This window comes from Zalophus californianus, chromosome 6 (genome assembly GCF_009762305.2).
Source record: "Zalophus californianus isolate mZalCal1 chromosome 6, mZalCal1.pri.v2, whole genome shotgun sequence".
Taxonomy (NCBI): Eukaryota; Metazoa; Chordata; class Mammalia; order Carnivora; family Otariidae; genus Zalophus; species Zalophus californianus.
Genome location: NC_045600.1, coordinates 60675968 through 60693472, shown reverse-complemented (window position 1 = coordinate 60693472; position 17505 = coordinate 60675968). Strand labels below are relative to the sequence as shown.

General features: G+C 36.0%; 2 protein-coding genes and 1 pseudogene across 13 annotated transcripts in view; 1 reads left to right on the top strand and 2 right to left on the bottom strand.

Annotated features, from left to right (window-relative positions):
• Positions 1 to 17505, bottom strand: part of RALGAPA1 (Ral GTPase activating protein catalytic subunit alpha 1) — a 253551-nt gene that overhangs the window by 227012 nt on the left and 9034 nt on the right. The gene's annotated exons all lie outside the window — the stretch shown is intronic.
• Positions 1338 to 1981, top strand: LOC113908539 (proteasome maturation protein-like). Its single transcript, XM_027568763.1, has 2 exons — positions 1338 to 1676; positions 1893 to 1981. The coding sequence occupies exons 1-2, from the start codon at positions 1340 to 1342 to the stop codon at positions 1979 to 1981; spliced, it is 426 nt and encodes a 141-aa protein (XP_027424564.1). The 5' UTR covers positions 1338 to 1339.
• Positions 7154 to 7587, bottom strand: LOC113908684 (annotated as a pseudogene).

Sequence of the window (17505 nt, the reverse complement as noted above, 5' to 3'; positions counted from 1 at the left end):
AACATCTTTGTAGATGGGTCTCCTGAGACAAAGGAAACAAAAGCAAAAATAAACTATTGGGACTACATCAAAATAAAAGCTTCTGCACAGGAAAGGAAAAAAACCAACAAAACCAAAAGACAACCTACTGAACGGGAGAAGATATTTGCAAATGACAATTTCAATAAATGGTTAGTGAACAAAATATATAAAGAACTTATACAACTCAACACCAAAAAGATACAAATAACCCAACTGAAAAATGGACAGAAGACATGAACAGATATTTCTCAAAAGACATACAGATGGCCCTCAGACACATGAAAAGATGCTCAACGTCACTCATCATCAGGAAAATGCAAATCAAAACCATCATGGGTATCACCTCACACCTATCTGAATGACTAAAATCAAAAACTTAAACAAGTGTTGGCAAGGATGCAGAGAAAAAGGAACCCTTGTGCACTGTTGGTGGGAATGCAAACTGATGCAGCAACTGGGGAAGACCATATGGAGATTCCTCAAAAAATTTAAAAAATGGAACTACCCTCTAATCCGGGAATCACACTGCTGGGTATTTACTCAAAAAATGCAAAAACACTAATTCAAAGCGATACATGCACCTCTATGTTTATGGCAGCATTATTTACAATAGTTAAACTATGGAAGAAGCCCAAGTGTCCATCAATGATGAATGGATAAAGAAGATATAGTGTGTATGTGTGTGTGTATGTATACTGGAGCCATAAAAAAGAATGAAATCTTGCCATTTCCAACAACATGGATGGATCTACAGAGTATAATGCTAAGTCAAATAAGCCAGTGAGAAAAAGACAAACACAGTATGATTTCACTCGTATGTGGAATTTAAAGAAATGAAGGGAAAAAAAGAGAAACAAACTGAAAAAGATCTGAATTGTCAAAATAAAAAGTCAGCAAAGTCAAAGATAGGTTAGTTGATCATCTAATCTGAGGAATAAAATGAAAAAATAATGAAAAAAAAATGAACAGAGCCTAAGAGACTTGTGGCTCACAATCAAACATACCAATACATGTACGACAGGAGACCCAGAGAAGGAAAAAAAAGAATTATTTCAAGAAATAGCAGCTGAAAACTTCCTGAATTTGATTAAAAACATTTATGTGCACATTCAAGAAACTCAATAAATTCCAAGTGGAATAAACCTAAAGAGACCCATATCTAGATACTTCATAACAAAACTGTCAGTCTTGGAAAGCACCAAGAAAGAAGCAACGTTTCACTTAACAAGGAGCCTCAGTAAGAAAAAGATCTGATTTCTCATTAGAAAACGTGGTGGATGGTAACAGGGCTGAGAGGCTGTGCACACAGCAAGTGAAGATGAATGCCAGAGGACTTGGATCTCAGTTAAAGGACAGTATTCCAGTTACTGAACTTTCAGCAAGTGGACCTTTTGAAAGTCATGATCTTCTTCGAAAAGGCCTTCCTTGTGTGAAAAATGAACATTTGCCCAGTCATCCTCTTGAATTATCAGAAAAAAATTTCCAGCTCAACCAAGATAAAATGAATCTTTCCACACTAAGGAACATCCAGGGTCTATTTGCTCCACTAAAATTACAAATGGAGTTCAAGGCAGTGCAGCAGGTGCAGCGTCTTGCATTTCTTCCAAGTTCAAACCTTTCACTGGGTATCTTGAGGGGTAACGATGAGACTATTGGATTTGAAGATATTCTTTTTTTTTTTAAGATTTTATTTTTTTTATTTATTTATTCATGAGAGACGGGGGTGGGGGGAGAGAGAGAGAGAGAGAAGCAGAGGGAGAAGCAGGCTCCCAAGGAGCAGGGAGCCCGATGCGGGACTCGATCCCAGGACCCTGGGATCATGACCTGAGCCGAAGGCAGACGCTTAACCATCTGAGCCGCCCAGGCGCCCAGATTTGAAGATATTCTTAATGACCCGTCACAAAGTGAACTAATGGGAGAACCACACTTGATGGTGGAATATAAACTCGGTTTACTGTAATCTCTTGTGCTATTCATGTAAATAGAGGGGCTGCATGTTGTTTACAGTCATCTTTTTACTATAATTTGATGTACCCAACATTAAAAGTACTGACACATGGAAAAAAAGAAGAAAGAAAGAAAACATGGTGGTCAGAAGGCACTGAGATGACCCTGTCAAAGAGCACAAAGAAAAAGGCTGGCAATAAAAATATCTATACCTAGTGGGTGCCTGGGTGGCTCAGTCGTTAAGCGTCTGCCTTCGGCTCAGGTCATGATCCCAGGGTCCTGGGATCGAGTCCCACATCGGGCTCCCTGCTCAGCGGGAAGCCTGCTTCTCCCTCTCCCACTCCCCCTGCTTGTGTCCCTGCTCTCCCTCTCTCTGTCAAATAAATAAAATCTTAAAAAAAAAAAATCTATATCTAGCAAAACTTAATTAAGGAGAAATAAAGACATCCCCAGATACACAAAAACTGAGAATTCACTGCTAGCAGACCTGTCCTATAAAAAAATACTAAAGGGAGTCCATTAGGCTGAAATGAAAGGATTCTAGACTAACTCAAATCCATGGGGAAAAAAATACCTTGAAATGTAAATGAGAACATAACATTTATGGCATTCAGCTAAAGTAGTGCTAGGAGGAAAATTTACAGCTTTAAATGCCTAAATGAAAGTAAAGATCTCAAAATCAATAATCTAATGTTCCACCTTAAGAAACTAGAAAACAAAAAATAAAAGCATACTAACTCTAAAGCATGCAGAAAAGAAACAAAGAGGATATTTGAAATAGAGAAGAAAAAAACAACACAAAAACATCAATGAAAACACAATTGAGAAACCTTTAGTCATACTGTCCAAGATAAGAAGAGATAAGATTAAAATTACTAATCTGGACTGGAAAAAAGGACATTACTACCAACTTTATAGAAATAAAAAAAATCATAAGGGAATTCTATGAACAACTGTATGCTAGCAAATTACATAACCTAGGTGAAATGGACAAATTCCTAGAAAGACATAAAATACCAAAACTGACTCAAAAAGAGAAAATATCAGTATATCTATAAGAAGTAAAAAGACTGATTTGGTAATAAGGAAAACTGATCTGAAAGAAAAGCCCAGAACCAAACGGCTTCATAGGTGAATCCTATCAACACTTCCAAAAAAGAGAGAATACTTTACAATGCACTCTATGAGGCCAATATCACCCTCATTCCCAAATAAAAGATATTACAAGAAAACTACAGACAAATATCCCTTCCTGACACAGATACAGGAATCCTCAACAAAATACTATAAAACTGAATATGGCAATATATAGAAAGTACTATACACCATGACCAAGTGGGATTTATCCCATAATGCAAGATCAGTTCAACATAGAAAAAGCAATCATTGCAATACACCGTATTAATACACAGGTCAAAAGCCACATAATTGTCTCAATAGACACAGAAAAAGTGCTTGACAAAATACAACATCTTTTCATGATAAAAACACTCAAAAAGTTAGGAATCGAAAGTAATTTCCTCAATCTGATAAAGGGCATCTATGAAAAAATCCAAAGCTAACTTCATACTGACTGGTAAAAGACTGAAAACTTTACCTCTAAAAACATAAACGAAACAAGGATGTCCCCTTTTGCTACTGTTACTCAACACTGTACTGGAAGGAGTAAAGAAATTAGGTATAAAAAATAAATAAAAGTCATACAAATTGTAAAAAAGAAGCATTACATCTCTATTCACAAATGACGTGATTTTATATATAAAAAAAAATCCTAAGGAATCCACACAGACAAAAATCTGTAAGAGCCAAAAAAACAAGTTCATCTAGGTTTCAGAATACAAAATCAACTGTATTTCTATCCACTAGCAATGAATAATCAACAAGTGAAAATAAGAAAACAATTCTATTTACAACAGCACGAAAAGAGTAAGATATCTGGGAATGAAAGAAATGAAAATTTGTATACTAAAAACTATGAAATATCACTAAAAACTATGAAATATCACTATGAGACTAAAGACTTAAACTGAAAGATATTCCTTGTCACAGACAAGAAGCAGTAAAATTACTGTAAAAATACTCTCTCTGGGTGGCTCAGTCGGTTAAGCGGCTGCCTTTGGCTCAGGTCATGATCCCAGGGTCCTGGGATCAAGCCCCACATCGGGCTCCCTGCTCAGGGGAGAGCCTGCTTCTCCCTCTCCCTCTGCCTGCTGCTCCGCTTACTTGTACGCTCTCTGTGTTAAATAAAATTCTTTAAAAAAAAAAAAAAGAAAACAGACCAATTGGACTTCATAAAAATTAAATTAAAAAAAAATACTCTCTCAAGTACATCTAACTTTTCCCCTAAGGTGACTTGCCTACTTTGTGAGATGCCTGGGAGTTGCCATCTGCCTGTCACCCTTTAAAACTGAAAGAGCAGATTAATATGAAGGTAGTGAGACTGAAGAAACACTTGTTTCCCATAGATAGTAAACTGGATTAGCCCCCAAGGGAAAAACAAAAACAAAGAAACCACAATGGTTAATTGTGGATAATAACAAGCATGACAAGCATGTGGGGAAATTTCATTCTATTTTACATTGGTGGTGGAATATAAATGATGCAGCTGCTTTGGAAATGGTTTGGCAGTCTCTCAAAAAGTTAAATATAGAATTACTGTATGACCTGGCAGCTTAACTCCTGGAACTGTATATACCCCAAAACTGAAAACACAAGCACACAAATGTTTGTACATCATTATTCTTAATAATCAAAAAGTGGAAACCCAATGTCCCCAACAGATGAATGGAAAAACAAAATGTGGTATATCCATACAACTGAGTATTATTCAGCCATAAAAAGGAATGAAATACTATTAAATGCTAAAACCTTGAAAACATTATGTTAAGTAAAAAAAACAAACACAAAAGACCACATATTTTATGATTCCATTTATATGAAACATCTAGAATAGTCAAATTCATAGAGATGGAAAGTGGATTAATGGTTGCCAGGGGCAGAGAGTAAGGGGAAATGGGGAGAGAATGCTAAAGGATGAATATTTGTTTCTTATTTTGCCAATCTATTTCTTTTAGTTTAGTCTAATATTCAACCCCTGACATCCAATTTGTGAGATCTGCCTAACCTTAACTGGCTAACTGAATCTGAGAGCTAGAACTTCTAGGCTAGCCTGGAAAAGAATTAATCTGAAAAAGAGAAGAGGAATCAGACTGGGGAAAAAACTTTTTTTCTAAGTCTAGAAACTACAAACTATTGTATCACCAACTACTGATGTTTACTGTGAACGAATGCATTACTTTCACTTTTACAGGGTCAAACGCTATTAGTATACCACTATTATTATAAAATAATGTCTTTTTTTTGAATGGTCACACAATAGAAGAATCAAACTACATTGCTACTCCTATTCTGGATCCAGTTCTACACCTCTAAAATAGAAAATAATTTCTCAATTCATCCCCCTACACTCAAAGGCATTCTTATGGATACTGAAAATAAACATAAGCACATTTGGAAAATGTATTACAATGAATAAACATATGCACATTTGGAAAATGTATTACAATGAATACAATGAATAAGGAAAAGTAAATACTACTACAAATTCCTACAATCTTTCTCTTTTATACTATTTCATATTTAACATTTTACTGTACCATCAACTCCTTTACTCCTTTGTCATTGCCTAAAATCTAGCAAAGCACTATATATTTAATCAAATGTTGCTCAGACCCAACATTTTCAAGAGTTTTAAAGAAATAAAGTCATCGAACAGATGCATATTTTCCTTAAAGACATTTTACAATAAATGGCATGTTTATAAGCAGCAGTTATAACAACCAACTTGCCTCTAGAAGGCTCTAAAGACAATTGATAGAAAAGGAAAGGTGATTGGGAATCTTGAATCTACTGATTTAAAAGGATTCAGACAAAGATGACAAATTTTTGGTAACACAAATGTACCTTTTACTAGCTATTTTACTTCAGTTTTGGGTGGGAAGGGAAAGAGTAATTTTGCTAGGTGACACAATTTAAGGATTTCCTTGTGTTTATTTGACATAAAATACCAACAATGAATTTTATTTCCTTTCATTCAATTCTTGTTTTCCCAAAATGTAACTTTTAAATAATTTTCTAATTTATCCCTTTTTAGTAGGTTAGAGACTGAGAATAAAGTACAGAATCTATGGGCACCTGGGTGGCTCAGTCGTTAAGCTTCTGCCTTTGGCTCAGGTCATGATCCCAGGGTCGTGGGATCAAGTCCCGCATTGGGCTCCTTGCTCAGCTGGGAGCCTGCTTCTCCCTCTGCCTGCCCTCCCGCTGCTTATGCACGAGCACTCTCTCTCTTTGGCCAATAAATAAATAAAATCTTTTTAAACAACAAGATGCTTGTGCTCACTTCGGCAGCACATATATTAAACAAGATGCTTGACTTGAAGAGAAAACTATCTGGGATTAATTTCTTTTAGAGTAATTTATCCCTACTTAAAGACAGATTGCCCTACATGTAACAGCTTCATACAAAAAAGTTATAAAATTCTCCTTGATATGATAAATGATAAATAAAAAAAACATTAAAATTCTCCAACTGAACAAGGTATGTAAGGATTTTTATGTTGTTCTTTTTTTGTTAAATGCTGAGAACAAAATAACTTACTGGAATATAAAGAGCTGAATGAGCATGCCACTAATGGAGAAAGGAGGTATTTTCACAGAACCAGTCTACTTCCCCATTCCATCTCCATTTGATGTCAATCAAAACATACCATCGGCCATTTAGCTAAAAAAAAAAAAAAAAAAAATACAGGGGCGCCTGGGTGGCTCAGTTGGTTAGGCAACTGCCTTCAGCTCAGGTCATGACCCTGGAGTCCCAGGATCGAGTCCTGCATTGGGCTCCCTGCTCAGCAAGGAGTCTGCTTCTCCCTCTGACCCTCCTCCCTCTCATACTCTCTATCATTCTCTCTCCCTCTCTAATAAATAAATAAAAATCTTAAAAAAAAATACAGTATGCTTGTGCACATACAGAGTTACTTTATATACAATTAATTGGGAATGGGAAAATGAAAGAATCGAGCAAACAATACCGTAGTAGTCAAGATGTGGTGGAATCAATTTGCAGTTTTCTCATTGAGACTGTCTTGGTCTGGAGGAAGAGAGTTCTAGAGTAGAGTAGCAAGTCCTCTTTTTAGTAGACTCCTCCTGTCTGCTGCTGGAACACAACAACTGTATCTTCATCCTCCATTTCCAACTGTGCAGATGTGTCTGTTTCATTGATTGGCTGCCCATCAAATCAGAATCTGATCTGCCTCACTGACAAACCCTGCCTTTCACAATAGGCTTTCCATTAGTTTACTAAGTGGTGTATACCTCTTCGTCTTAAACTGTACCACAAAACCATTCTGCCCCATCACCTTCAAATTAATAATGACCATTATTCTCAGCCTTGTCTCCTGCCTGGGGCTTTTCATCAGCAATGGAGAGCATCGGAGTCTCCTCAGCTGCCACTTCACAAAGAAGGTACCAGGTCCTCACTGAACCAGCACACAAGGAGCACCAGGAGCAGCAGAAGGAGGCGGCCACAGCAGTGGAGGAGGGAGAGGGCAGGCCAAGAGGGTCCATTTTAATATGTCTTGACAACATATGTCACAATCTTTTCCAAGTTTCATATTTAATAGCCCATAAGTTAAGGAACGAATTCTCTTAAACTTGTTGCATATGTTTCATAGTTTGGTGTTTTTTAACTCTGCTAATGATGGGTTTTACTATTATAACTATAAAATGTTTCATACAGGCAAATTTATCAAGCATTTCTGTGATGATTTCTCACTCTGGTATAAGTTTTGAGAGTGGTCTTCCCCATCCCAATACATAAAATATATTTCCTTATTTCTTTCCCATTTTATCCTGAAGATTTAGAACTATTTTGAATTTATTTTGTAATAAAACATCTATATACCACTTTTTATGCAGATGAACATTCTTTCTCCATCTTTATCTAAACCACCATTTAATGAAGTGGTCACATGAGCTCCTTCTGTAGGAAACGGAAGTAAGTCCTCCTTTTAAAAATTAACATCCTTTTTTAATGTTAACTGTCCTTGACTATAAAAAAGACATGCAAGTCTTTCTTAAATAAAAAGAGCCTAAATAAACAAATGGAGGCTTCTTGGAATAGGAAGAACAGATACCCTACCAATATCAACCTCCCCTAAATTAAACCTACAGATCCAAGTCCATCCAATAAAAGATCGTAACAAATATTATTTAGGGATTGTTGTTAACAAGCTGATTCCCAAATTCATATGGAAGAGCAAAAGGCCAAGACATTAAGAAATCTGTATGAGTCTCCTGTGGCTGCTATGACAAATTAGGGCCACAAACTTGATGTTTTGTGCTGTATTTACTCACCTTCTCTAGCTACAGATCAGTGTATTCTGTTAAATGGGGGTGGGGAAACACACCTTAAAGCTAACATATTGTTGGGCTATCAGCCATAAGTTTTCTAAAAATTAGATGTATATAAGAGTCATGAAGATTTCTTTCAATAATGAGGGGAGATTATCTGATAATTTCTGCCATAATGCCATAAACCTTTTTCAGTTAATGTTCTGGTTTTTTGGTTTTTCTTTTTTACATAGTACAGACTTTAGGTTCTGAACCCATTTTTCTGCACAAGTACTAAAGATAACCCAAGGTCTCTTTGTGATCAGGACACTGACTTTAAATGTTTTTTCCTACCATGGTCAATTAAAAGGAAATTGCCACAAAAAAGCAACTTTGTTCTCCTCATACCTAACATACTCACTTTTTTTTTTTAGCTTAATCAGAAATTTTATTTTTTTTAAAGACTTTATTTGAGACAGAGAGAATGAGAGAGAGAGAGAGCACATGAGAGGGGGGAGGGTCCGAGGGAGAAGCAGACTCTCTGTGCAGCAGGGAGCTCGATGCGGGACTCGATCCAGGAACTCCAGGATCATGACCTGAGCCGAAGGCAGTCGCTTAACCAGCTGAGCCACCCAGGCGCCCCTATTTTATTTTATTTTAAACATATTCATTCTTGAACTACATAATATTTACTGAGCACCTCTTATATGCCAGGCACTATGCTGAGTCTAGGAACATGAAGAAGAAAAGACACACCTCTGCCCTCAGAAAGGTAGTTATGATACAGTCATGCAAATAAATACATTGTAATAAGATAACCAAATTACTAAGAGTAAATAGCACAGTGTAGGAAAAGCTCCTATGACCTTCTGAAAGGGAAAGCTGCACCAAAGCTATATACAGATTTTGCCCTGAGCCTTGAAGGAAGAGCAGAAGCTTCAGGTCTAAGAGTGACATGAAGATAACATGGTACAGTGAATACCATTAGCAAAGGTACAGGCATCACAGAAAGTGACTTCTGGTTCAATATTGCTAACATGTAAAGTACCAGAGAGGGATAACAAGAAATTAAAGAAGACAATGCGGCAAAGATACATTTATGTGGGACACCCTTACATCCATTTATCTTTGTCTACCATGTTGTCAAAGATGAAAGTTTCATGTTTTAGTAACTTGAAGGATGATGATGCCATTGACAGAAATACAAAAAAAGAAAAAAGGAAAAAATCATTTAGATTGTATAGATATTTGAAATTAGAAACAGATTTAACAAACATACTTATCCCTATTTCCTATTTTCCTCAAGGTCTATTTCTACCACATGGATCCTTCTAGAAGAAAAGATGTTAGCTAATATATGAACACACACACACACGTATACACATAAGCCATGACTGAATTTAGAAACAAGAAAAAAATGGTTTTTTAGAAAAAGTATGCTTTCCAAAACACTGAACACTTAACCCAACATAGCTCTTTTCACTTTAACTGTCAGGAAATCTAAGAACCAAATTCAATGCCTTAGAGCTTTAATCAGTTCATCCCTAGAACTTGATAATGTTTCCTTTCTTTAAGTACGGCTATTCAGTTGTCTGTTTTACCACTGATTGTTCTATTGCACATGCTGCACATTTTATGCAGTCCTATAAGCATTATATAAAGTCATTCAGATGCAATAAAATCCTTAATAAAAATGAAATGTTAACGCAGAGGTGGCTTACGTGTATTTGAAACAGCTTCTTTTAGTAATTACTAAATTAATCCATAACGCTTATGTAAATAATCTGTTCGGTATATCACTTCTTCATAAATACACAAAGGTATCAATTAGGTCAAATTAATTTTTCAAATCAGTAAGACTCAAATTAAAGAATATAAAAAAGTCTAATATCATGTATATAGAATTGCAATTTTGCATATCAAGTCTTTAAAAATACAAAAATAAGAAAAATTTTTCAAATCAGTAAGACTCAAAGAATATAAAAAAGTCTAATATCATGTATATAGAATTACCAATTTTGCATATCAAATCTTTAAAAATATATTCAAGGTATAAAATCAATTTATTTTTATAAGCAGTTTACAATTCACAATGACTCCTACACATTTTCAGATTTTCATTCATATCAGTCCAAACTTAATCTATACCATTTTTAAGTTATTTATTTAATGAAGATATATTTGTTTCTCTCCTTATACATTACCATTTATACCTACTGAAAATTCCTTATTTTTCTGACTTAGGATATTTTAATCTAATTTTCCTTGTGAAACATTAACACATTCAGATTAGAAAAAAACAATCACGTATTTTTCAGTGATCAAATGATAACCAATTTCTTCTCTAAATATAAAAGTAAAATATGGGGAGCAAGTTGCTTTGTATGAAGACAATTTTCAGTCTCATTTGTTTCAGAGAACCTCTTACTATCAGTAGCTGGTGTACAATGTCTTGAAAACTTATGTTTTATGAACAGACATTTCTGCAAAGAAGACATCCAAATGGCCAAACACATGAAAAAGTACTCAACATCATATGGCATCAGGGAAATACTAATCAAAACCACAATGAGATACCACCTCACACCAGTCAGAATGGCTAAAATTAACAAGTCAGGAAACGACAGATGTTGGCGAGGATGTGACGGAAGGGGAATCCTCCTACACTGTTGGTGGGAATGCAAGCTGGTGCAGCCACTCTGGAAAACAGTATGGAGATTCCTCAAAAAGTTGAAAATAGAGCTACCCTATAACCCAGCAATTGCACTACTGGGTATTTACCCCATAGATACAAATGTAGTGATCCGAAGGGACACGTGCACCTCAGTATTTATAGCAGCAATGTCAACAATAGCCAAACTATGGAAAGAGCCCAGATGTCCATCGAGAGATGAATGGATAAAGAAGATGTGGTACACATACACACACACACAATGGAATATTATGCAGCCATCAGAAAATGAAATCTTGCCATTTACTACGACGTGGCTGGAACTAGAGGGTATTATGCTAAGTGAAATAAATCAATCAGCGAAAGAAAATTATCATATGATCTCACTGATATGTGGAATTTGAGAAACAAGGCATCACAGAGGAAAAGAGGAAAAAATGAAACAAGACAAAACCAGAGAGGGAGACAAGTCATAAGAAACTCTTAATCTCAGGAAACAAACTGAGGGTTGCTGGAGTGTAGGGGGCTGGGAGGGATGGGGTGGCTGGGTGATGGACACTGGGGAGGGTATATATTGTGGGGAGCGCTGTGTATTGTGTAAGACTGATGAATCACCGAAACAAATAATACATTATATGTTAATAAAAAAAAGTTTATCAAAATTTTAAAAATGAGACAAAAAAAGAAAACTTATATTTTAGGGTCTTTTGCGGGTTTTTTGTTTGTTTCAAGCAGGTATGAACATCAGGTAAGGAAAGTCATTCCTGACAGATGGCACACAAACAAGTGTTTGGGACTGCTCCAGCTTACTGACTTAAGAGCCTTCAGGCCATGGTGAGAAGAGAATCAGAGAGCCAGTAGAATCCATAAACTGAGAATATCGACTAACAACAGTCCAAGGAAACCAGGATAATTAGAATTCACAGGACAAAGCACCAAGAAGAAAGAGATGCACACAGTCAGAACTCAGGATACTGAGGAAGGTCCCCTTCCAGTATGATCATAACATACTTACAAGGAAACTTCCCAAGACAGGATAAAGAACTATGTGAAAGAATTTGAGAGAACAGTACCAATCACAGAAGACTGAGAATAGCACCTGTTTCCAAGAGCTGAACTACAGAAAAACTCATAATCTGCAGGGCATTCACCGGGTGGAATACTCAGGAAGATGTTGCCTCATAATAGGTAATAATTAGCTCCAGACAGATCCACTCAACAAACCATAAAAGGGAGACCTGAAATGCTCAAAATGCTTTCAAATAATTTAACTGCATCCCTGAATAAAGCTCAAGAATTTAAAGGAATACAAAAATATCCAGGAGCTAAGATCAAATTCACAGTATCAGATATGCGAAGATTAGTTGGCATGAAGGAGAAAACAACTCAGGATAAAGAAAATGATCAATTGATTAAAACTGACCCAGAACTGACAAGGAAGTTAGAATAAGCACAGAAGTATATTAAATTACTTTAACTGTATTCCATGTGTTCAAGATGTTAAAAAGACATAGAGACGATATAATTTTACACCCAAAATGAACTAAATAAAAACTACATCTGAGATGAAAAATAAACTAGATAAAATCGATGCAGATTGCATGAGCAGAATACTAGTGAACTTGAAGATAGCAACAGAAACTATCCAAGATAAAACAGAAAAAAGAATCCCCCTAAATGGAAAAGAATGTCAGTTATTTTCAAGCTATGAGACCTTCCAATATACTAATAATACTTTTCCAATATACAAATCTAATATGAATACTTCCTCATATATTAATAAATGAAATTCCAAAAAAGGGGAGAAAGAAGTGGGGAAAAAAATGACCAAACTTAATGAAAATGTAAACCCAATCTAAGAAGCTCAATGAACCCCCAAAGCCAAAAAATACTAAGAAAACTATACCATGGCACAACTGCTCAAAACCAGTGATGAAAAGAAAATCTTAAAAGCTGCCAGAAATTTTTTTTAAATGTTATTTATGTACAAAGTAAAAATTATAGCAGACTTATCAAAATAATGCAAGCAAGGAGCACCTGGCTGGCTCAGTCAGTGGAGCATAGAACTCTTGATCTCGGGGTTGTCAGTCTGAGCCCCATGTTGCATGTAGACGTTACTTAAAAATAAAATCTTTTAAGAAAGAAAGAGAGAGGGAGAGAGAAAGGAAGGAAGGAAAGAAAGAAGACAGTGGAGTAAAATCTTTAAAGGACAAAGGAAAAGGCTATAAACCTAGAATTCTAAACAGTCAAGTATCTTTCCAAAAAGAAGGCAAAATAACTTTTCAAACAAACAAAAGTGTAAGGAATTCATCACCTGCAGACTATTATCACAAAGGAACATTAAAGGAGTCCTTCAGGCAGAACCAAAATAATACTGGATGGATGGAAATAACTATCTCTGCAAAGAAATGAGGAGCAGTGGGAAATGATACTACATGGGTAAATGCATGCTTTCTTCTCATTTAAAAGTCCTTAAAAAAATAACTGCTTAAACAAAATAATATGGTATGGGGTTTACCACATGTGTAAGTATGTATGACCAAAAAAGTATAAAGGCTGAGGGGAGAAATGGAAGTAGATGGTTATAAAGTTGTTATACAATATGACAAGTGATACAGTCGTATATTACTTAATAGTAGGCTCTGGTAAAGATGCATAAGTCTTAAAGCAATCACACTAAAATAATAAAGAGATGCTAATAAACCAACAAAGGAGACTTCTAAAAGACTCATAAATTTATTCAACTAATACAAGGAAAGCAAAAAAGAGAGAAGAGGGAACTAAAAACAGGGCAAATAGAAAACAAATAGCAAGACAACAGGTTCAAACTTAACTAAATCAATAATGGCATTAAATGTACATTATCCACATATGAATGACTACTTATTGGTCTGAATCTGAACAAAACAATTACAAGTAAGGAGACTGAGTCAGTATAAAAGCCTCCCAAGGAGAAAAGTCCAGAACCAGATGGCTTCACTGGTGAATTCTACCAAACATTTAAAGAAAAAATAGGGTGCCTGGGTGGCTCAGTTGGTTAAGCAACTGCCTTCGGCTCAGGTCATGATCCTGGAGTCCTGGGATCAAGTCCCACATCGGGCTCCCAGCTCAGCGGGGAGCCTGCTTCTCCCTCTGACCCTCTCCCTTCTCATGCTCTCTCTCTCTCTCTCAAATAAATAAAAAATATTAAAAAAAAATAAAAAATAATTACCAACCCTTCTCCAACTCTTCCATATGAGAGAAGAAGAGGGAATACTTCTGAACTCACCTTATAAGGCCAGCGTTACCCTGACATTTAAAAAAAAAGAAAGAAAGAAAAAAGGAAAAAAAGAAAGTGAAAGAAAAAGAGAGAAAGAAAGAGAGAGAGGTGGTGCCTGGGTGGCTCAGTCGTTAAGCATCTGCCTTTGGCTCAGGTCATGATCCCATGGTCCTGGGATCGAGCCCCGCATCGGGCTCCCTGCTCCACAGGAAGCCTGCTTCTCCCTCTCCCACTCCCCCTGCTTATGTTCCCTCTCTTGCTTTGTCTCTCTCTGTCAGATAAATAAAAATCTTAAAAAAAAAAAAAAAGACAGAGAGAGAGAAAGAAAGAAAACTATAGAATAATATCCCTGAAGAACATAGATGCAAAAATCCTCAACAAAAGAGCAGCAAACCCAAACTCAACAATGAGTTAAAAGGATCATAGCCATGATTAAGTGGGATTTATTTCAAGCATGCAAAGATGGTTCAGCTTCCAAAAATCAATGTGATTCACCACATTAACAAAATGAAGGATAAAAATCACATGATCATCTCAATAGATATAGAAAAAGCATTTGACAAAACTCAACATCCACTCGTAATAAAAACTCCCTACAAACTGGGTATATAGGACATGCACCTCCACATAATAAAGGCCATATATAACAAGCCCACAGCTGACACCATACTCAATGGTAAAAAGTTGAAATATTTTCCTCAAAGATCAGGAACAAGATGCCCACTCTTGCTACTTTTATTCAACATTGTATTAGAAGTCCTAGCCAGAGCAATTAGGCAAGAAGAAGTTAAAGGCATCCAAATTTGAAAGGAAGATGTAAAACTGTCTCTATTTGCAGATGACATATTCTTATACACAGAAAACTCTTAATGACTCCACCAAAAAACTGTTAAAACTAATAAATTCAGTAAAGTTGCAAGATACAAAATCAGTACACAAAATTCAGTTGCATTTCTATATACTAACAATGAGCCATGAGAATAACAATGAGCCATGAGAAAGAGAAATTAAGAAAACAAACCTAGGGGCGCCTGGCTAGCTCAATCAGTAAAGCATGCAAGTCTTGATCTGAGGGTTGTGAGTTCAAGCCCCATGTTGGGTGTAGAGCTTACTTGAAAAAAAATTTTTTTTTACAATTCCATCAAAAGAAAAACACTGAGGAATAAATTTAAGTAAGGAGGTAAAAGATCCATACACTAAAAACTATAGAACACTGATGAAAGAAATTGAAGAAGACACAAATAAATACATTCCATACTCATGGATTGGAAGACTTAAAAATTAAAGTGTCCACACTACCCAAAGCAATCTAAAGATTCAATGCAATCCCTATTAAAATCCCAATGGCATTTTTCACAAAAATACAAAAAACAATCCTAAAATTTGTATGAAACCAAAAAGTACCTCAAGCAACCAAAGCAATCTGGAGAAAGAACAAAGCTGGAGGCATCACACTCCCTGATTTCAAGCTCTATTACAAAGCTAAAATAATCAAAACAGTATGATATTTGCATAAAAACAGATACATAGATCAATGGAACAGAATTGAGGGAAATAAACCAATGCATAAATGGTCAATTAATTTACAACAAAGGAGCCAAGAATACACAACAGGAAAAAGATAATCAGTGTTGGGGAAACTGGACAGCCACCTGCAAAAGAATGAAACTGGACCCCTATGTTACAACATATACAAAAATTAATTAAGAGTAAATTAAAGACTTACACTGAGACCTGAAACCACAAAACTAGAAAAGCACATAATTGGAAAGCTCCTTGACACTGGTCCTGATGACTGTTTGGATTTCACAACAAAAAGGCAATAAAAGCAAAAATACACTTGATCTTAGCCAAAAGTCCGAGAAGTGATAATAAAAACAAAAATAAACAACCAGGGTGCCTGGGTGGCTCAGTTGTTAAGCGTCTGTCTTCAGCTCAGGTCATGATCCCAGGGTCCTGGGATCGAGCCCTGCATTGGGCTCCCTGCTCTTCGGGAAGCCTGCTTCTCCCCCTCCCACTCACCCTGCTTGTGTTCCCTCTCTTGCTGTGTCTCTCTCTGTCAAATAAATAAAATCTTTTAAAAAAATAAAAAATAACCAAATTACATCAAACTAAAAGGCAAAGCATCAACAAAATGAAAAGGCAACCCTCAGAATGGAGAAGATATCTGCAAGTCATGTATCTGATAAGGGGTTAATATCCAAAATATATAAAGAACTCATTCAATTCAATTGCAAAATAACAAACAATCCAATTTAAAAATAGAAGATCTGAATAGACATTTTTCCAGACACACAGATGGCCAACAGGTACATGAAAAGGTGCTCAACATCACTAATCATCACGGAAATGCAAATCCAAAACACAGTGAGATATCATCTCACACCTGTTAGAATGTCTATTTTCAAAAAGAAGTTAAGTATTGGCAAGGATGTGGAGAAAAGGGAACCTGTGTACATTGTTGGTGGGAATGTAAATTAGTACAGCCACTGTGGAAAACAGTTGGGAGATTCTTCAAAAAATTAAAAACAGAACTACCATATGATCTAGCAATTCCACTTCTGGGTATATATCTTTTTTTTAATAATTTTTTATTGTTATGTTAATCACCATACATTACATCATTAGTTTTTGATGTAGTATTCCATGATTCATTGTTTGTGCATAACACCCAGTGCTCCACGCAGAACGTGCCCTCTTTAATACCCATCACCAGGCTAACCCATCCCCCCACCCCCTCCCCTCTAGAACCCTCAGTTTGTTTTTCAGAGTCCATCGTCTCTAATGGTCCATCTCCCCCTCCGACTTACTCCCCTTCATTCTTCCCCTCCTGCTATCTTCTGGGTATATATCTGAAGGAAATGAAATCACTACCTCAAAGAGGTACTTGCATCCCCTCATTCACTACACCATTATTTATAATAGCCAAGACATGGAAACAACTTCAGTTATTCCAATGGATGAATAAAGAAAATGTACATCCTACACTTATATATACAATGGAATATTAGTCAGCCACAAAAAGAGAAAAAGAAAATCCTGCCATTTGCTACATTATATTAAGTGAAATGGCAGAGAAAAGACAAATACTGTATGATTTCCCTTATATGTGAAATTTAAAAAAAACAACTTCATAAAAACATAACAGAGTGGGGGTTGCCTGAGGCAAGAGGTGGGGGAAATCGGTGAAGGTGGTCAAAAGGTTTAAACTTCCACTTATAAG